We start from the raw sequence: 22,239 nt of genomic DNA on the forward strand, positions 1-22,239 counted from the left end.
TTTCTTATAATCTCTCAAAAAAATGTTTTTCACAGATTGAGGCTGTGTGTTGACTTGGCAACAAAGCCGAGGCTCTTGGGAAGGAAAGAGACTTTCTCCTGTGATGCTTTGGGTTTAAACAGAGAGAGAGAAAGTGAATGAAACAAAGCAGGAGGAAGGAAACTAGCAATTTTTAAAACAGGAGCAACTATACTCTACCAGCTCCCTCCGCAACACAAGCTGAGTCAAATCCTAAAATAAAATACACACTTCTTTTAGGAACAATCACAAAATGCACAGTGGAGCAGACATATACTGTCACCAAGTGTGGATGATGAAATTTTGGGGTTTTACTCTTAAGTCTTTTGGGTCTTTTTTTTTTTTTCACCATTCAAAACCAGCAGCCAGTGAGACAGACGGGGACTTCAACTGTCATCGGCTGTCTGGACCCATTTTAAATTCAAAGTGTGTTGCACGGAGAGCGCACATGAACGTCACACAACAGCAGAGAAGCCATCTGTTCAAACGGTTTTCCAGGCCCATGAGTGTGACAAAAATGACAAAAAAAGTATTTTCTTCAACTGCTTGTCTGCCAGGTGTTTAGATAAGAATAAAGAGCCCATTGTGCTGTACGTCCATGCTGCTTCAGCAGCAATGAGATGTCTTTTGTCAACTCAGAAAAGGAATTAAATCATCTTACTCTTTTTGCTTGTTGTAACGGGGGTAAGAAACACCTTGAATAATAAATTAGATTTGATCACGTCAGACAGGAATCGGGCAGTGCTGGCTTGTGCGGCTTTACCAAACACTGGAAGCTTCGATTTTTATGTTGGCAACTCATAGTAAATTCCTGGAGGAACTTCAGGGCTTTAGTGACAGCTAATAAAAACACAGTATGGTATAAAATCATTTATTGGCTTGTCTTCTTTGATGAGTAGTCACAGTGGTGTAATACCAACTCACCTCCAGCATCTGAACCACTCCTTCATGCTCCCTCTTGGCGAATAACTGAGCCTGATGATCAAAAGAAATTAAAGTCAGTGTAATGTTGTTATTTGTTCATAAAATTCTAACTCAGAGTCAGCTCTGATGACAAAACTCAGCGCTTTATAGGTGCCCAAAGGTTGCCTCCTGCTGGACAAGACCTCCCATAGTTCTGCTCAAAGCAACCAAGGGGTCATAAGGGTTTGATTTAAGCAAGAAAAATATTTCTGTTGGACACATGGAGAGTGTGTGAGAGGCAGCAGTTCTTACCCGCTGTAACCGTTTGATTTCATCCTGTTTGAACTTAAGGATAGCCAGTGCCTGCTCATGTTCCAATTCCAGCTGCTGCCTTCGCTCGGCGACCTCTCGCATATGCTGTTCGAAAGAAAAACGATCAGAAGACAATGGTAAGGAGTGAAACTGAAAATCATACACAGAGTATCTGACCCCAACTGTACCTTTAGGACCTGCTCTAGGTTCTCCAGTTTGGCACGGAGTCTCTGGTTCTCCTCGAGAACTGAATTGTGTAGAGCGGTCACTTCAGAGAGATCTTCCCTCAGCTCCTCATTCTCAGCCCGAGTCTTGGAAAACAACAGCAGGTTATTTGATTGGATCATTTTGAAGGAAATTATTCTCCTTATAACCATCATTCCCATCAGTCATTTTACACCTGAACTAAATCAAACTGTTGTTTAAGTTATTTACAATCTCGTTGATCATAGGAAGATTTGTGGTGCGTGACCTGTTAGCCTCTGTTTTAACATCACTGTATCCTGAGATCAGCTTTGTTAGAGGGCTAAAATAAACATTATTATAACAGCTATGACAGACATGATCCAGGTTATCAAAAAAACAAACAAACAAACAACATAGGATGGATGTCGACAGCGCAGGGAGACACTGACCTGGTCGAGCAGCTGTGCCTTCCTCCTGAGGAGATCTGCCTCCTCCTTTAGTTGCTCATTTTTGCCTCGCTCATCCTCAAGCTGGCTCTCCTGTTACGAAACCACAAGTTCAGGTAAAACTAAGGAAATCCATGTCTGCCAAGTCATCACTATGTCCACCACAGTAGTGCTTAAACTAGACTGGAGGGCGGCCAGGCAGCACAAGAGAAGGAAATACTGGAGCAAGAAGATTTCTTACCAAATCCAGACATCTCTTCTGTCGCTTCTTTACTTCATGCTCAAGGTTTTCACATTCTTTTCTCTTCTTGCTCAGCTCACTTTCCTGGACCAACAATGATAACAAAGCATAAACAGTTACACTAAATCCTCATTTTGAAACCTGACAGAGGCTCTGAAACTAGATCTAGGTCTAAAAAAAGGTTTTAAACAGAACAAACCCTCAAACAAAGAGCAGGATAAACTGTACAACAGCAAAATCATGAAAAACAATATGTAATGTAATGATCCATGATTTTTATTTACATTGCAAATGCAGCATACATTGGCTTTACTTTCCATATTGACCTCTGACATGACAGCAATGAGGTATTACAAAGCTTAGCATCCTTTAATTATTCTAAATGCAGCTTACATGCAGGACCAGCATAGGAGAAATCAGCTTATTTCTGCGGAGCCACAGGACCTCAATCAAGTATTACCACTGTGACTGACTGTGTGGGGGGAAGCTACAGAACAGACAGGCTAATTGCAGACCACCAGCAGCTGACTGGAAGAGATACTGTACTCTCACCAGTTGTGACACAGCAAGACAATAATGATAATTAAACTGCAATCTGTGATCTGATTTGCTTGACTGTGGAACGATCACAGCTTTAAAGACCTGAATACTGTGTATATTGTTTATGCTCTGTTTCATTGTCAAACTATGCCCGTGGAGCTAAACTACCATGTCTGGCTGTACTGACTGGAATTTGACATTGAACACAGACACTTTTTTCACATTTTTTGGACTGTTCAGTTCCCCATACGCTAAATCCATCTGTTGCCTAGAGGATGGTACTGACTACCACATGTCTCCTTTGACACACATGGAGCTGCCAATCACTTTGTTTCTCCTCTAACCCTGTGTTTTCATTCTAGCCTTAATGATGCAAAAAGGGTATTTTTAATGGGACTTTCAAAAGGGCCAAAGTTAAAACAGTGCCATGGGCATTCAGGTGATATTTCCAGTACCTGAAGAGTCTAACAGCCATGCTAGCAGGTCTGTAAGGCTGTACTTACTGTAAGCATTGTTGTGCTAAATGCTAACATCAGCATGCTAACATGTGCATAATGACAATGCTAACATGCTGATGTACAGCATGAATTAGGAGTTTAGGTATGCCCATTTTGACAATCGTAGTTTAGCATGTCAGCATGCTAACATTTGCTAATTAAACACAAAATCATCAGTCATAAACTAAAGTATTGGACAAATTCAAATTTTGAGTTGATGGTAGTACCAGATGAAAAGAAGAAAAAAAATAAATTTATTACAATTCATCCACTGGGCACGATAAATGTTTGTATAGAATTTCATGGAAATCCATCCAATAGTTAATAAGATATTTCAGTCTGGACCAAAGTGGTGGACCAACCAACATTACTTGCAGCTAAAAAATAATAACCTGCATTCTTTCAGAGCTAAATTGATTTATACAGGATGTCAGTGTTTACTCAGCTGATGGACTTTGTCTTACATCTGCAACTCATTTAGCTCATCTTAGAAATCCTGCTAAGATCTCACTTTTTTACCATGACTCAGTTGTTCTCTTTATGTTGTATGTATGTTTAAGATCCTCTCAACAAACAAATCATATAAACATTCAGTATTCTCTGACTCCCTTCATTCCCTTCATAGTTCTGCAGCTTTAATTAGGACAGAATCTACACATTTAACCAAACTGTGTTTTTTGGAGAACAGAATTTAAAAATCAGCACATTTCTTAAAAACATACATGTACATCAGCACAAAACTGCGCTACCAACTGACAAGTGCAAGACCAGTGAGGGTAGAGCAGATATGATCCCAATAGAGACAAATAACAGCCATGAAATAATGACTGATGCTCAAATGAAAGTGAATTTAGCTTTTCAATTTAACACACCCGATAATGCATACAGCCTGTCATTGACACTATTGCTGCTTTATAATCCAATCTATATCTATCTAAACCTATGTTCTAAGTTGTCTTCAGCTGGTGTAATGTACAATATCATTAATATGCAACAAAACAACTTCAGTAATCTCTATTTTCCATCCTGACCAAGAAAGTGAATGCAAAGCTGAGAGGGTAAATATGGTGTATTTAAGCCATGAGACCAACTTGTAGAATCAGCAAGGCCAATGTGCTACTCTTCTGTTTCCAAGGGACAAGATCAAAATAATCCCAGCATTACATAACAAACTGAGCCTAGTTTTTCCTTCAGTGGCAGTCAGCTCAGCCACAGCACTGAAATTCAAGCTTCAGTTTCCCATGCACAGTGGATAACAAAGCGCTGTCCCTACTATTAGGCATAATATGCAGTTCCAGCTGCTAGGAGATGTACAGGACTCTCATGAACAACTGTTTGGGGGAAAGGACTGGTTTGAAAGCCATGTTGGTGACATTTAGCAAACCCTGCTTTACTAAGCCTCTAATTTCAGCAATAACAAGCAACAGCTCTAATTAGTACATTGTATTTGATAATGTTGAAAAAAGCATCAAACTACATTCATGAGAAAAAATTGCAGCATGGTTGTGCTCTACATGTTGGGGATATTTTTAAGTATCAGCTAAGTACAGTAGTAGATGCTCTCACCAGAAACTGTAGGCGCTGCTCCTCTGTGTGTTCCTCCTGATGGGAGGGGGTCGGGCTGAGGCCCGGTGAGGGCGTCACTTGCTGCCCCGACTCCTCCTCCTCTCCGGGAGTCTTCTCACACCTGGATGGAGCTTCATCTAATGCCACACACGGGGTCTCTCCTGCAACCTGACAGGGACAGGAAGAATCATCCAGTCAGTCACTTTACATTTACAGAGATGATCTTGAAAAGCCAGCAAGCAAGATGTTTACTAGGGCTGAACGACGCCATTTTTTCATTTCATTTTCATTTTTTATTTTCACTAAAAAAATATATGTGATTTTTGCTGGGGTGTTGTACCAACCAAGCATGTTCCTTTACATCTGTAGAATATCATTTGTAGGCTGGGGCCATCACTGTGCTGCCAATATGCATTTATATTTAAAAAGGTATGTTGTCACACTTTTTACCTTTATCAAAAGTTGCAGTTATTGTGCAGCCCTATGTTTTACTAAAAAAGCTTCTGTTCTGATCCTCAAAACAAGACCAACTAGTAGGAAAGAAGCAAACATGTCATTGTCATACTGTACAGTAACACTTAACATTACACCCCCTGCTGTGAGTGAGGGATTAGCTGCAAGCCTCCTTCCCAGTGGTCCAACTACAATCAATGAGTAATCCAGGGGGAATCCCTCAAGCCTGCAACATGACTGGAACTCATTAGTAGGAACCTGTCCTTCCTAATTAGGTTGCATGTAATGACTTGAATGTTTCACAGTAGGTTACTTTTTTGTGAACTAATTACAGCTATACATTCATCTTTAGCACTTGTATGATTTGTCTAACTGGGATCCAGGTGGGGGACAGGCTGACATTGGTTAGGGGTTAAGAGTCGGGAATCAGTATCTAATTTTAGAGCAAACCTACTTATGCTCAGAGTAGAACTGTGCTAGTGCAGCCAAGGCCATGACCCAATAACAGGATCAAAGGCACTCTGCCACGTGCTGCAAAGGGGATCTCTCCTTTACACTCTCCTTTCCTTTATATTGTTAGTCACTGAAAGGTACAGCACTGCAGCACTGTAGACTTCAGGCACAGTTTCCACTGGGATCATCAGAACGCAGCATGGAGATATTCATAACCTGTACTGACAATTTCTTTGTAAGGGAACTATTAAACCTGCAACCCCCCCAAATACCTGCAATGTGTGTTAGATATTTTATAAAATAAGCAAATCAATGGAAAATAGTTAATTTTAATTGATTTAATTGTTCCCTATTATAATATTGTCATGAAATAATAAATAAATAAACAAACAGGCCTGGGATATTCTGGGACCACAGGCTTCTTTTTATTAAGTTTTAAAAAAATTTTTATTCCTCTTTATTTTTTATTTTACATTTCTCTAATGATATACATATATACATACATATATACATTTGGGTCGTTCACACACTTGTTACATCCGATATCAAGTCTTCATCCATAAAGACGCTGCTGAACAGCAAAACTACCGACCAGTTCAACCTCACTCGTGTTGGAGTTGAGATGGAGTGAAGGGAACCAAGGTTCAGAGAAAGATTTAGTCCTACTGTACTTCCAATAAGAAACTGAATTGTAATTGACTTAACATGACTTGATTGGAAAATGTTTTGGGCTGATGTGTGCAGTCATTCTCACTTAAAGCAACCAGACCAGCCCTTTGTTTCATAAAGCAGCTGATTCTCATTGGTATTATTTAATACTATATATAACAAGACATCCATTTTGCCAGCACACTTTAATTCTATCCTCTGTATAACTTCCACATGCAGAATAAAAATGTGGAAGTTTTCTGGCACCGCACAGTTGAAAGTCTATTAAATAGCTGTTTGTTAAAAGTGCAGGTGCTTCATGTCAGCTTTCTTACACACGTGTAGTAATGTGCATTGCTTTTTTTTCAGTAGCATTTTCAAGCGTTGCAGCGGATAAAGAAGACCTCAACATAGGGTTGGTAACTCATTGTGACTGCTCAGCACCAATTCGGGGGCATGTCTGTGAAGTTAAGCGAGGCTATCCGTGGTTTATCTTTTGGATAGGGGACCAGATGGTGTTAGTAGTGGTGACGAAAGGCCAGCAGGAGGCACTAATTCCATTGGCCCCTGTACAAAAACAGTGCACAGGGGCACTTAGGGGCATGTTGCAGAGGGGCCTTTAAGAAGTACTCTGCTGATTTTCCTCTTCCTGATTTCTTTTGGTGGTCATTAAAGATCCGCTCACATCCACTACGAGCGCTTGGTGATCCCAGCATCATGGCAACGTTCCTGTCTTTGTACTTGGTTAGTTGTGGTTACACCAGTTGGTCTTCTTGTGATTTTTAATTAGCTTGTAGCTCTTCATACCCATCCACTGGGCTGGCTTAAGTGTGTGGAGTTTGTTGCTACAGTCTGGCAGCCATGTGGTAAAGTGGGAGTGACACTTTAGTAAGATAAGACCCTTGTGCAAATCTCCATCCTTTTAATCATTATTTCACTTCTTTTTCAGGTCTTCAATTTTTTTCTTAAATCTTTCACTGCATGAAGTGCACCTGACCTTTTCATACTATCACTGATATCTAATAATTTAACATAACTAAGAATAAAGGTCATCGTTTGTACCTTTCTTTCAACAAGTTGAGATGTTTTCATGTAACTAATAACATAGTCATAACATTTTATAATCTGTACGTTGTACATCAGTCTGCAGGTCAAATCCCTTAAAAGAGCAACTGTTTGCGTAGAGGGAATGTGAGAGCTCACAATGACGAGTTCAAAGCAAACATAATCAGGGTTCAGGTGACGTGTGATATAATTCTGACATGGTTTTGACGAATGAGCACAGAGGGGGAATATTACATAATGCCTCATTTATACAATGTTATGAGGAATAAAGGGACTGTCATGGAGAGCATTAGACCAAGGCTTAGGCTATTATGAATCATTTCAAAGGTTTATGTGTCAACACACTAACCTGACAAAACTTAGTGTGATCTAACAAGCTGTGCATGTTTTACAGATTTAAGAGTCACATATTTTTACATTTTGTACGCTCCATATGCATTAGCAAAATTGTTTTGGCAACAAAATCAGGATGAAGAAGTACTTTGCACATTGTGCAATTGCAGGTTTGAGCAGTGATTCTTATTTATCTTATTTATTTCTCCTGCAAAAAGGACAAAATCATCCGTCACAACATCACGTGTACTTGAACCAGTGAGGGAAGGAATCACCAGTCATTTAAATCCTGCTATCAAACACTTTTGGACACACTTCCTTATACAATTTCCCAGCACTTATTAAACAGATGTAGTACCTAATATGTACACAAAGGTTTCCCACTGCACTGTAGCTTTACTATTGTCCTTCACCTGTAAGTCACTTTGGATAAAAGCGTCTGCCAAACGAGTAAATGTAAATGTCAGTTACCGTTAACGATATTCTAATGAGGGTGAAAGATTGAATCATGTCAGAGCATGACCACTCAGCCCCCCACAGGACCACTCTGCCTCAGGAGTTACCAGTTTTGTCCATATACAAATAGATTTAAATTAGACTATAAATTAAACAGGTAAATCATCCAGCATATTGGCAATATTTAGCCTGAACTGGTCACAAACTGTCAGCGTATTCAAATAAATTAACATCCATATGAAATTATAAGCAATAACTGCATTAAGATAAAATGTCTGCCATTTTCAGGAACAATCTGAAGAACATCTGAATAAATCCAATAACCACGCCCTCCTTTAAGGGAACATGGTTTAAGGACTGGATACAGACAGCAGCCGTTTCCCAGGGATCAGGCTTTTGTTTACTTTTTCAATGATTTGTTTTTTGAGGCCTTATAAATGAGTGTACATCTGGTTCCTGTATTTGAATAATGTCATTAGACTGATAAAATGTTACGGTATAGTTAACTGCACAGTGACTGGCAGATGTATTGTGTCTGTGTTGGTTTTTCATTAAATATGAATCATCAACCAACCAGTGAATGTCATGTTGTGGTATTTGAGGACAAGTCAATGGCCAAACTCAAGGATGCTATGATTAGCATCAGCCTGAGTACTAATATATTGATACCAGCTTTGAAAAGCTAATTATTAAACTGTGATCGATGCCATGCACTGATATATTTATGCAAATATCACACCAGAATGTTTTTTTAAATTTTACACACTAGTGTTATTGGTGCCATTTCTGCTCAGTCAGCAGAAACAACACATTCAAACACACTCTGGTCCTGAAGCCACTGGAGTCAAATTAAATCAATGAGAATTAGCCGGTACGACTGGCTGCAGCTCTGGGCTAAAATGTGCTGGCTCCATAATTCCTTGACACTGAAATTAATATACAATCAGTTACAGCTAACAAGCATTAATATTCTGCAGATTAATCTTAAGTTGTTTTAATCACTGACACACACTATTTCCTGACATGCACATGTATTTCATTTAATAGAGGGATGCAATTTATAACTTAAGTAGTGCTAATGTATTACTCAATATAACTGGAGCACATATTTATTCATAACATGTATGAAATTTGTTGAGCACATATGAGCTTTATACCTGTTTAATCAAGCACTGAGTTCAAAGTCAGACCAACATACAGATAACATAAAACTCTAACATAAATGTAGAGTTATTCAAAGACATTTGGCCTTGCCCCAGAACCCCCAGCTTGGTTGAATGTCTCTCTCACTCCCCACACTCCCTTGCTGTTTTATTTTATTGCAGATTTTCAGTCAAATGCCTAACTCATCTTGTTTTGGTATGTCCTTTGACGTAGTTATGACAGACAGGACATAGGTCATAATGTGAAAACAGTGACCAGTAGCACTTGTTTAAACTTCGAAAAACCAAAAATCAAAAGTTAAACACCTTCTCCTGTGTTATATCTACTGATGAGCTCTTTGTGAACATTTAAAATCAACACTTTTGGCTTCAGAGTCCAAGTAAGGAACTTCAATCCACATGAATGCATAAAATCATAATAATGAAAGTAGTGGATTTGTGTAAATATTGAGTAAATACTTACTCCTGACTTAAATCCTGACTGTAAAGACAGTCATATGAATCATTATAAATAAATGCCCTGCTGAGGAATGCAGCCATGTCAAGCCTGTACACACAGCCGGTACCACTGCATGTTTTTGCTTAGAGGCTCGCCTCTACTTTGCACACTGCTTCACACAGTGAGGTGCCATCGTGGACACTTCACACCAATGTGGTCCATGTTTGCTAAAGGATCAAGTACACCCTGGGCCCATGCGTACTAAAGCAGGGTCAGATCCCATTCAGCAGGCCCTGAATGCCATAAGCACATTGGTGTAATCCCTGCAGACTACTGAAACGGGTAACTGGATCACTTCTTTTAAAAGCACCTTAATGGATTGGCCTGGCCGTTGATTTTCTTTTTAATACGGAGCATATCGATGTCCACCAATCAAACGCTCTACCACCCTGCCACTAAGTCGGTCCATCTAAATTCTGCATCTGGAAGCTCCAAAATATGACTGTTACAAAACCGGGTTTCTGACAGGCTGTCCTTGACTAGGCCTCATGCATGTCCCATCCTTCTGATTCAGAAGAAAGTGGCAGTCTCATCACAGACATGGGTGGGATTTAAAACAGAATTTACTGACAAGAATATTAAAAAACAACAGCTATAAGACCTCAATGAAAAATCCCCTTAGCTGCGAGTCATACTGTAGCACTAACATGGGGCATGTAACATACTAATAATCTTTTCAGAATAAGCCAGTAGTTTTAATATCTAACACAAATGCAACACCCGCTGCCTTGAGCCAGTTCACTCACACCCCCGGATTCGTCATGACAATGATTAGTTTTCAGTGTTAAGTCCCAACTTTGAGTCCTGCACAGGTTCAGGCTCGCATCCAAGCAGACACATATGAAGTTAGCCAAGGAGAAGGAGAACCACAATGGACCACTGAGATCCACACACACAGAGACAACAAAACTCAGAAGACGACCTACCCCCTTCGTGTGATCTGTGGCAACGTCAAGGCTTCCCTTGGCCTGCTAGTTATCCAGAGCAGGGCGAGATAGAAAAGTCTTTAGTGCGGCTGGAGTCTTACCTACCACCCAAAACCCTCTCACCGCTGCCACAGCAACAGAGAGCGGATTACTGGACTGTACCATTCTGTTGTTAGAGGGGATTAGAGTTCACACAACATGGCCCCTTTCTGGGTGTGCGCGTGCCACTGGGAGTGCGTGTGTGCGTCCCACAAACGAGAGATTACCACAATCGGCATTCTCATTTGAGCCTCACAGGCAGATAATTTTACTCTACTTCACAGGCATTGGAGAATTTTGCAAAAAAAAAAAGAAACTAGATTTATGCCTTTAAAGTTTTAAAATCATATGAATAAACTGAAATTATACCTTTAAAATGTACCTCTGAAAAGGACACCAGTGAAATATTACAGATGTTCACTTGTGTGGCCAAATAAAATGTAAAATAATACCCACATTGCTTTATGTGAACTATTCATATCATTTATGATACTGTATATGTGCAATTTAAACGTTTTGGCCAGAGACTGGTATCTATCTATTCGCCAATGAAGAACAGTTTCTAAGAAGTGAATAGAGAGGAGATCAGTAGTACATGCAGAGAGGATCGCAGTGTGTGACTTTGGTATCTTTGATCAGGCCCAAGTTCAAGACAGGGAATCATCTCATTATGGCTTGTGGCAGATTAGTATCAGGTCCAACGACAAGCCATTATATAACACTGCAAAACAGCAGCCATGCCAACATAAACATACACTAGGTTTCAGAAAAAATTTACAGTACCAAACAACATATAATCCCAACCAAACTGTAGCACTAATGGCATCGATGCTCCCGGTTGTAAATACAGTATTTAGTCTGTGCTCATTTGTCATCACATAAGTATCATCGCAGCAGCTTCTCATAAAATCCTACACTTTTACATTTCCGCACAGACATATATTACAATGTTTGGATAATTTTTGTTTGTTTATTTAAAATAAAAATAGATCCTCTCTATACAGAAAGTATGATGGAATTTGCTTCATCAATGCTGTTTTGATCTCTGGTCTAAAATTACAGTTGATTTGATGCTATCAGTTTTAGTTTGCATAGGCAAGGTTCACATATGAAAGACACTGAAGACCAACAGAGGTCAGTGTAGAGCTGTGCTCTGACACAAGGGGGTGAGTTTACCTTCTCCTGCCCCTCCTCCCTCTCAGTTTCCCCACACTTCTCCGGGCCACTGGGGTCGGGACTATGGTTGTGCTGCTGTGTGGATGATGTGACAGACAGCTGCCTCTGGAGCCGCAGCACCTCCCTCTGAGACTCCCTGAGAAGCCTCTCAAATTCCACTCTGCCAGATGGAAGAGAGGAGCCCTACACGACATATACACACACGCATTAAAGACATCTACAAGATAATGACGTCATCAGTTTAAGATATTATTATTATGATTATTATGATTATTATTATTATTTAAATTTTAAATTCAAATAAGAATTTTTAAACCAATTCAAAGAATGATCATCTCAATCAATACATCTGTAATCATGTGTATCGATCCAATCATATTTTTGTGTAATATAGAACTGACTTCAAACAGTTGAAAAGCACAATCAGAAGATAAGCTGTGTGACTAAAACAAGAAACATACAATGAAGCTGATTCTGGGTCATGGAAATTTGGAGAATATATTTAAATTTAATATAAATTCATCTGGAGTAAAACACACCCTCGCTGTCACCTTCATCACATGGTGAAATGTGTTTAGATTGAATAAGACATCCCGTACAGACATGCTCATTAGATCAATGCACAGCTCACCCTGTAACCCATCATTACTAAACTCAACAGATGTTCACATTCAGGAGTATCAGCTGTTAAGTCACTGGGCTAGTAATTAAAATCAGGCACTTAGTAAGGCAGCCTGTTCCTGCACTGTCATCTAGACATCAGCAGTGACGCAGCCTTTGTAATACAGGCTTAGCAGGGAGTTAGGATGAGTAGTGCCTGTGTTGTCCAGCAGAGGACGAGCTTGTGGCATTATGGGCCTGTGGAGGGGATGATTAGTTGGGGGGTAGAGATAAGGTTCTGTGGCACAGCAGAGCAAAAACATGGGAGATCAATGAGGGTCAAAGATATGTTAAGAAGAGCAGTGGTCTGAACTTGATCCGTCTTTCTATTAAGAATGAGCTCAAGTCCAAACTCATCACAGTTCAACGTTGGCTGAGAAAACACGTTACTGAAGAGCTGTGTCATGAATACCTTAGTGGTGCCCAGCCGCGCTTCCAGCTCTCTGCACTCCTGCTGCAAGGCAGCAATCTCTTTGTCCTTAGACAGCAGTGCATCAGCGTGCTGGGCGAGGTCACGGGCTCGCTGACGGGCAAACGCCCTCTTGTACTGTTCCACTGACCCAGGCCTCATCAGCGATGGTGAATTAACCTGTACAAGAACCAGAAGGAAAAGTCTGACTTTGGCTACAAGTAGTGAAGCAAACTAACTCAGTTTCTAAAAGATATGTGGTTAGATTCATGTTACTTTTTGTTGGTGTAGTTTGAGCAAAGCTACATTGCACTGTCCTTCAGTGAGCCACAGGAGGTGAGGGGGGAACAGGTGCACAGTGAACACACAGCAGCCAGTCACCGTAGCAGCAGGACAGAGGGAGGTGGTCCTTGAATTGTTTGCTAGATGACTGTCACACTTTGGGCAGACTAAGAGGCTGGGGGTTGTCCCCCTTTTAAGATCCCTACTCTATTGAGCTTCAAATACTACTTCAGACTTCAAAGAGAAACATTGTGCATCATGCAGCTTTTCATTTGAATAGTCTCACAATACAATACAATTGTACTGGATTAGATTTCATCACAGTGTTGATGTCACTTTTGAGAGATATTCATCAACCTACTGAATAACAAACTCACATCTGATCTGTGGGTTGTGGCAAGTTGCTGTTTTCATCTTCTGGGTAAAATGTTTACGCTGTCAATAAAAGGATGCTCAGAAATGCTGCACAACCACTTCTATCTACTATATTAAAAAGCAGGGATTAAAGATAAATATTTTGCTGAATACTGTATATTTGAGTGTTTTCATGCCGTCAGCACAGTAAATACCACACTGTTTTTAACTGTTTGTCTTCTCAGCCTTCCTCCATTGCAGTTAGCTGTCTAACAAGCTGCTGCATACACAGTCAGGGTATTAACCAGTGTCTTACAAGCACAAGACAATGTCTCATCATATCAGGAGCAATGTAAATGTTTTTAACTGCCAACCTTTGAGTTTGATCTTTGTTAACTTCTTCATTATATTTCTTTTGTATAAGAGACGTGTTGGACCTCCTGCTGAAAACTGAGTCATGTAGCTATTCTAGTGATGCATTAAATTATTCAATAGGGTGCTGGTATTTTTCAACAAGGCTCCCATTCATCACATGCTCAACTATTCTATTCAACTCATTACTGAACATTATGGTGATGTGGTGATTTGGATGCTGGTGCTTGATAATGAGTCACTCCCAGCATTTGGGTCAAGTGTGAGAAAACAGGCCGAGCATTTTGCTCTGAAAATGTTAGAGGTGTTTTATTTGTGGGGGTATACCACTTTGAGGTTGGCCTCCTGCAGTTTTCGAGCTCTCTCTTCAAGCCTCTTAGCAAGAACAGCCAGCTCTGTGTTCTTCCTCCTCAGCCGCCTGACCTTCTCCTCTGTCTCTGGGGCGCTGCTCTTCCGCTAAACACACGGGAAACAAACATCATCATCAGACATCGCCTGCAGCAAATACTAACACAGCATGGCCCAGTCACACAAACAGTTATAGAGGAGGGCTTATTAATGGCTTATTAATGGTTTAATATCATCTGCCTGTGTTACTAGTGAACATTCAGAGGATCCCTGGAGAAACACGCTGACAAACTAGTTATCTATTTATAAAGTGAAAATAAAGTCGCAGCAGTTAACTGAAACAACAGTGTTTCAGTTACATGTCTGTTCACCTGCCCTACTTTGTAGGAAGCCTTCAGTCGAGACCAGCTCTGTTATTTTTAGTCTTACCAGCAGGCCATTCTCCTCCCTCAGTGTGGTGCAAGTCTTCTCCAGCTCATCAAGGGCTCGCAGGAGTTCAGAGTTCTGCCGTACCAGGAAGCCATAGTCAGTACCATTCTGAAAAACAAACACAGCAAATACAGAAGCACAGTTTACTGACTACCTGCTTTTTTTTGTTTGTTTTTATAAAACAACAGGGCACACACGAGTATCATTTAAAGAGGGAAACAGGGATCGATTTTCATTTCTATAGAATTGCTTAAATTCTATAGAATTGCTATTGCTTAAATGTCCTGTCTGTCAGTTACAGAAAAGCCTTCCTCTGCTGTCAGCCAGTGTTTATACAGCACTATCTAATGGTGGCTGACAGATGACAGCCCACTGAAAAGGCTTTTCATTAGACCAACTCAATCAGTCTACCACCGTCTCTGAACACCTATTATACCATACTAAGTCAGCATTAAGAGTAAGGAGAGGTCTGCTCGTACATCACTATATGGACAGTGGAGGAGAGACAGAGTGGACTATAAGCAGACATTATTCAAACTCTTCGTTTTTTTGATTTCATTCTGCTGTGATAACCTGGTGTATATTCAGTGACTGTAGTCAGTTGTCATGTATTGAAATAAATACACATGATGAGGTTTTATAGTAGTTTTATACAGTACAATAGACCTGGGTGATGCACTAATAAGCTTGTTATCCTGTGAGCTTTTTATGACAGGACAGCTGAACAAAGCAGCAGTCAGTGTGGCAGATAGTCAATGTGGTGATCAACACTGTCATGGGCGCTTATCATCCATGCAGAGGAAACGTGGAAGTGGTAATGCCACGGTGCCTCAGTGCCTCTGTGTCAGGGATGCTCTAATTGAGCTCTGAGGCACAGAGGGAAGGACCTGGCACACATGAATGTCATGGCTGCAGTGAGAGCAGATGGACAGACAGGGCAGACAGATAAGCTGGAGGTGAGGGGAGGGTTAGTCCTCAGAGTGAAACACATTGGCTGAAAAAACTCACCTACACTGACTACGGCTGGTTATGTGTGATGAGAAAGCAATTGCTGTTAAGACGGGTAATACTGCTGGGTGATACCTGTGGTCAGTTCGACTAATGTGAAACAGTCAGGATGTCCCTACCTGCAGCTACTGCGACCAACACACAGAAAGAGAGATGCACTGTGGTAGACCACGTACTGTAGTGTCTCAGTAGGACAAAAGCACACAGATGGCTCCACATGTGAAACACCAGTAGACCTGTTTGAATGTGGTCCATTACTGTACATCTCCATAATACTCTTGGGACCTCATTGCTAACCTGAAAATACCCCACAATACCACTTTTGCAGCAGCACAAAGACTAATGTTATATTAAACATCCTGATGACATGGTGCAAAAAAAAAAAAAAAACATGTACCCATCATCTTGTGAGATTATGTTGTCGTGGTAACTGCAGATGATGGGTGATCTGGTGGTTCCCTGGAGGGTTTTCAATGCTCCTGTACCTGTTATTTAAGTCACTAATGACCTGCTGTTTACTAAACCAGCAGCTGAGGCTCCTGGGTGTTTATCTTCCAGTACTATTGTGATGGTAACACTGGACATCCTGTCTGAGTATCTAGTTAGCAGGGTACAGACTAGCACCAGACAGACCATATGGTTTCAGGGTAAGACCACACAGAGTCGCAGAAACAATATTTTGAATAAAATCATTAACACATGATCTAGTGATGAAATAAAGAATACATTAAAAATGTAAATGTAGTAACATGATAAAATAAATCATGTGCAACAAAATCTGTCCAAACATAATGAAGAAGGAAACAGTCATAAATAAATATTGTCTAAATTAGTTGTAAAAAGATGTAACTACTGTCTGTCGCTGCAGGAAAAACAGATACTTCACTGACAACATTTCTAGTCAATACAGGTACTCAGTCAGTAAGTGAGTTTGAATGCTCTCTTTGGGCACAGTTTGGCACCAGTGTGAGAAAACGTTTCATCTTATTGTTCTGTTAAACATGACTGCGCCTCAAACGTTTGACAAGGAAGCTAGTGAAGCTGTTACATCACCTGACATTAAGTTACATCCTTATGATTTTCATGAAATCAAACCCCATTTTTGATACTATTTAGGATTGGCATCCATTCAACTTATTTACAAAGAGTAATTATCTCACTATATGTTAATATCTATTGGTAGAGGCAGAGTCCACCAATCCTACACTGGATTCAGACTGCACAAGGATTAGAAGTAAAATGACACAGACATATGATTCAGATCAATTAATCCCATTGATATCAGCTTCACTCTTTACTTCACTCTCTTTCCACCATGTCAGAGCTGGATAAACTTCCTCTTGATGTGGATGGATCGTTTTACTGCTGTTGCTTCAAATTAAAAGTATACAACTGGCAAAACACAAGGGGCTTTTTTAGAAAAGTAGCCACATGAAATACTATGTATTAGTCACCATGGTTAAAGCTGACTGTGTTATCTTTTGTCATTTTCTAATTAGTTGTTTACTTTCTTTATATTAAAGTAAAAAAAAATGTTAGAACATAAAGTAAAGGTAAAAAACTAAATTTGGCTTATTCTTGATTCTTGATGCTGCAGAATCTGCTGCCTCTAAGGGTTTGTCATACATTGTTAAAACATTTGGTGCTTTTATTTTCACAACATGAACAAGTATTCATTGTAAAACATCCATCCACACTCTGCATCCTGCTTCTTTCTGGTCAGGATAACAGGCAGGACTGGAAACTAAAGGTGAGAAATGACCAGGTCGCAAGTTTAACAAATGGCTAACACACACACACACACACACACACACACACACACACAGAAAAGAAATGCTTCCCCTATAATACGGTGTGTGAGACCCTCTCCTCTCATCCTCTTCAGATGATGTATTAGGGCACATAGAGAAACTGCAAACAGAAGAGTGTAGCTCATCTTAAAAACCTATGAACAGCACTTCATGACTGGACCATTTGCTTTGCTGATGATATATGAATTTTTCAGGGACACAGGGATACTGCCTATTCAACTTTCTTGGCCTGATTTATTTCTTGCACTGTAGTGTGAGGGGTGAGGGAGAGCTCTAAGTACAAATATCAGGTTCATTCTTAAAATCTCATCAAATGCTGCGCTCCTTTCATGTGAGTATACTACATTTTTGAACACATTTAAAAAGCATGAAGACATAAAACAATTCACTACAACAGTAACTAACAACTCCTAACAATATCATACTGGCTGGAGGATAGCCTGAACATTAATACCAGGGTCAGAGCATAAAGCAATCAGCTCAAATGAAACACAAAACCTTGTACTAAAGCCTTGTACCGAGGAAAATGAAGATGTTTCCTTACAGTTAGGAAACCTGCATAAGGCTGGTGGTAAGCACAGGGAATAACACAGGAAAGCTGCTTTACTACAACACAGGAAGTGCACAGTTAAATGTATCTATTGCTTCACTGTGGCTGCTTCTCTCCACTTACTCCCATGAAACATTTTAGACTGATCTGCTGAATATACTCAAATATTAATCTGAACTAATTTTTAATTAAACAAGGAGAGAGAAGTCAGTTGCTAATCTCAGTGGTGACCTCAATAATTCTTGTAGCTGCTTAACAATAAAGGTTTGTCTGTGGTTTACTTGTTGAGCTCAGTTTTTAATGTCCTGCATGGAGTACAAACTCAAAGTAAAAAGTACCTTAAAAATAGTTCTCTCTCTAAAGATGGCTTCAACTGACTCTGCTCCAAAGTAGGACAATAGCAGTAACACGTAATCCAATGGCAAAAGGAGACACCATTACACTCACTAACAACCCCCAGTGTCACTAAAGTGATGCTCACTCTACAAGTACCCAGAGCAGAAATTGTTGCAACCAACGTTAGTTTTCCAGATTTGCTGAGGAGGTGTTATTGGAAAAAAGATAACACTGTGCTTTGTTGCCTTTCCCAAACATAAAAGGGCAGAGTGCTGGCAAACATTCTTTAAGGATTCAAAGAGACGTAGTGTAGCCTCAGCTCTCAGATGAGCCATTGTGTCCTTGAGAGTTATTTTACCATCAGTCAGAGGAGTCAGCCGGTCCCAGTGTCCCAGTCTTCCTCTCAGGACAACGATGCTGAAGCCCAATCAATCACCTCAGAGGAAGGCCAGCCAGAGTGAACTCAGCCTCCGCCTGCCTCCATTCTGATTCTAATGATCTTGGAGTCCGTCCATGTCTTCTAATTGTTCCCTGGGAATCATACTGAAAATACACCGGAGGCTTTTCTTTAAGCATGAGGTAATGCTGGCGTCTTACAGACTAAAACCCACTCTGCCCTCGCTTCTCTTGCCGCCACAGAAAAGGGCTGCAGGTGGTGAGGTCTACTCAAGGCCAGTGTATTAGCATTCAGGCAGAACTCCTCTCTCACAGCAGTGCTGTTTTCACTTGGGCCTGGCTCAGTGAGCAAGGCAGATGTAACTCAGTAGAAGGAGGGCAGGGGTCTCTACACAAACATCTGTCAGGAGAGCCTGAGCCTTGGGCAGGGCAGATGGGCCTAATGGAGCCACCTCCCTATGCTGTTTGTATGGCTGCAATAATTGTGGATGCAAACAGAGTATGAAAAACACACTCACACCATACACACCACACTGACACCTCTTACCATAGTGGTACCGCAGGGTCTAGAAAACACTGTCATGATTATTCCATTTGATTGTGAAGCTGTGAAAAAAATTCTGTTTGCATTCAGAACTTAAGCATTCATCTGAAATTCCAAGTAAGAAACAGCAGAGTTAGCTGAAGTTACACATTTATATTCCTTTAGAGTGAGTCAGCTGTGAGAGCTCTTGTGTGACTGCATCTGACAAAAGCAGGGGGGACGAGCCTTCACTGATTGCTGTTGTGTGATACAGTTTGTGCTGTGAAAAGCCTCATTATTTCATTATAAAACCATATTCTTTGGTGCTTTTTCTTCCTAAGAAGAGGACTTGAATCACTCCGGGCTTTTCAAATGATCACAAAGAAAGTTTTACTATCAGGTCTACAGGGCAGCTTGTCAAATAGAAGAAGCTCCTTTCACACAAACACATTCACCTACAGTGACATTGAATTTTCTGTATAGGAGATATGTATGTGTGAAAGATCCAGATAATTGAGTCCAACAATGTTTGCAGGTTGCACTTGTGAAAAGGACTTTAAAACTCAAAGTACGGCCACAAAAGGTCAAACTCCACCATCACATGGCTGTCACAGTTTGGCAGGTGGCTCCAGGAGCAGCATGTGTTACTGACCTTGAAAGCACAAACAACCTGAGCAATGCAGAGTCATTTTAATCTCATTTATTATACGACAAGGTTTTTGCAGACACACAAAACAACCTGAGTTAAGAGCTAACATAAAAGAGTAACATCAAAGAGAAACTTCACAGGTGACTTGTTCTAAATGATCCAACTCCATTTACTTTTACTGTGACTAACAAGCCGACACTGACAAGTCTGAGCTTTGTAAAGAGAGCAGGCTAATGTGCCTCTTGATTATCTGGGTCAGTTGCTGTTTTATATGCCTCCGAGGGCCTGAATCAAAATGTCTTAGGGGTTTTCTGGAATTCATCCTTTGTCGGCATCTTATTGGCAGCACTTTAAAGTCAAGAGCTAACACAGATACAACTATGGGTAGATTAAAATAAAAATAGCAGATAGAAACTACCACAGCTGCTCATACAGGAAAAAACTATATGGAAGTTGAGACAGACAGATTTACTGAATCAAATAAAAAGCATTCGTAATTGCTCTACTGGTGCTGTTAAAGCCTGCATGAGAAAAGGGAGGCAACACAGAACAGGGCAGATGGAGACGCAGAGAGTGTTTTATCTGTTCTCACAGTTTCTAATGTTTGTTTTGTTCGGACTACTAGTAAATTAAGAGTCAGTGTTTTATATTTAAATATTTCCATAATCTCCTGTGCGATTCTTCCTGACCTATGACAAACTATGATTTTTACTTTCTTTTTATGTGATTCACCAAATCACCAGAGGAAAGCTGTTCAAATGAGCAGCCATTTTATCCTGTTTGTAGAAACGCTGCATTCACCACTGCAGTGTTAAGGATACTTTCTTCAAAGTATCTTGTAGTAAAAAGAAGCAGGAAAAATGACAAATGCAAGAACACTACAAATGTCTGCGGAGATGTTTTTTGTTACAGTACCTATCAACAAAGATTTAAAGAAATCATTGAATGATCGGAGGCTTACATATTCATAAGGTCATACAACCAGATTATCCTTTTGTTTGGGATCCACGGCGAGCTTTTGTAAGGCGTATGGAAATGTCTACCGTCTGGTTTCACAGAAACATCGACATCAGCATTTTTAGCTGACAGCTAGAAATCCCCCACTGTAAACCTCTAAGGAGACAGCAAGACAAAGGCACCGACATGCACACAGGAGCACACAAACACACGCTTTGCCATTGTCAACTCTTTTGGACATGATAATTGAAGAGGCAGTATAAAAACTAGAATCTGCCATTAGTGTACAACATCATTTCAGCTAAAGTGCATACAGTTTGTATTACAACTGAAACCATTCGATCTTCATTTTAATGCTAAAGCAATACATCAACACACCACTAATGACACCCCTTGTGGATTGGGACTTAAAAATATGAAAACCTTTATTTACATTGGTTTTTATCTGTTTGCCAGTGCTCTTCTGCCATTCCCACAGAGGCAGCACAAAGCTCACTGCTGGCTGGGCTTGGATGGAAAAAAAGATAACACATACAATAAATGACAGTTACATAAACTGTTTCAATTCAGTAGCTCTGCTGCCTGCATAGTTTAAGACAGTAAGGCCCAGCAGGAACGCTGTTACATTACAACACATTTTTTCCATAGGATAATCACTGTTTTTATTGCAATGCATCTCAGTCCTCGTAAACGGCTCCAATTCTTTCAAAGAAAAATGTGTCCTTTGGTTTTTAAAAAGTGAGCCTGGTTATGATCATCTCTATATTTTTACTCTAGCTGTTCAGAAACTGCAGATTAATTTTGATAAAAGCACGATGGACAACCTGAAAGTAGCTGCAGCTGAGTTTAATTCAGCAGTGCCGCTCAGAGGATTGGTATGAAGGAGACAGTCTGCTGAATCTGGAAATGTGCTTTAATTAATCCAAGCCTTGTCTGCTGTCAGTAATAATCGAAGGGGAAAGGCCTCCTCCCGAAGACCCGATCCTCAAACACCACATGGTCAGAGAAATGACTCCTGAACACATTTTTAATAACCAGCAGAGACCAGAGAGAGAAACACAATATTCAGTGAAGACTGGGAGTAGCTGCCCTCCCACTACAGTGGACACTAATGGACTTGACAATACCAGTGAAGTGTTGCAATTTAGAGCCAAATCAATGCTACTCTTTATCTCTGTCTCCTACATCAGTGGTTTTCTATTGACATTTCCTGAAGTGCTCCGCTGTCAAACATC

General features: G+C 40.3%; 1 protein-coding gene across 5 annotated transcripts in view; it reads right to left on the minus strand.

The window, feature by feature from the left end:
* The window catches only part of LOC139607763 (RIMS-binding protein 2), a 61,458-nt gene that overhangs the window by 22,340 nt on the left and 16,879 nt on the right, over positions 1 to 22,239 (minus strand). For 3 of the 5 annotated variants that reach the window (XM_071460945.1, XM_071460944.1, XM_071460940.1), the window contains exons 3-13: positions 14,775 to 14,882; positions 14,325 to 14,453; positions 12,993 to 13,169; positions 11,921 to 12,103; positions 4,710 to 4,877; positions 2,107 to 2,190; positions 1,869 to 1,958; positions 1,422 to 1,544; positions 1,234 to 1,338; positions 943 to 993; positions 199 to 231 (exon numbers count right to left, since the gene is read on the minus strand). In XM_071460945.1, coding sequence (XP_071317046.1) covers positions 199 to 231; positions 943 to 993; positions 1,234 to 1,338; positions 1,422 to 1,544; positions 1,869 to 1,958; positions 2,107 to 2,190; positions 4,710 to 4,877; positions 11,921 to 12,103; positions 12,993 to 13,169; positions 14,325 to 14,453; positions 14,775 to 14,882 — 1,251 coding nt within the window. The remainder of the gene's footprint in view (positions 1 to 198; positions 232 to 942; positions 994 to 1,233; positions 1,339 to 1,421; positions 1,545 to 1,868; positions 1,959 to 2,106; positions 2,191 to 4,709; positions 4,878 to 11,920; positions 12,104 to 12,992; positions 13,170 to 14,324; positions 14,454 to 14,774; positions 14,883 to 22,239) is intronic. The other 2 variants (XM_071460941.1, XM_071460942.1) reach the window with 2 other exon arrangements.

Source organism: Trachinotus anak, unplaced genomic scaffold (assembly GCF_046630095.1).
Source record: "Trachinotus anak isolate AG129_WGS33_773 ecotype Australia unplaced genomic scaffold, CSIRO_AGI_Tana_v1 ptg000024l, whole genome shotgun sequence".
NCBI lineage: Eukaryota > Metazoa > Chordata > Actinopteri > Carangiformes > Carangidae > Trachinotus > Trachinotus anak.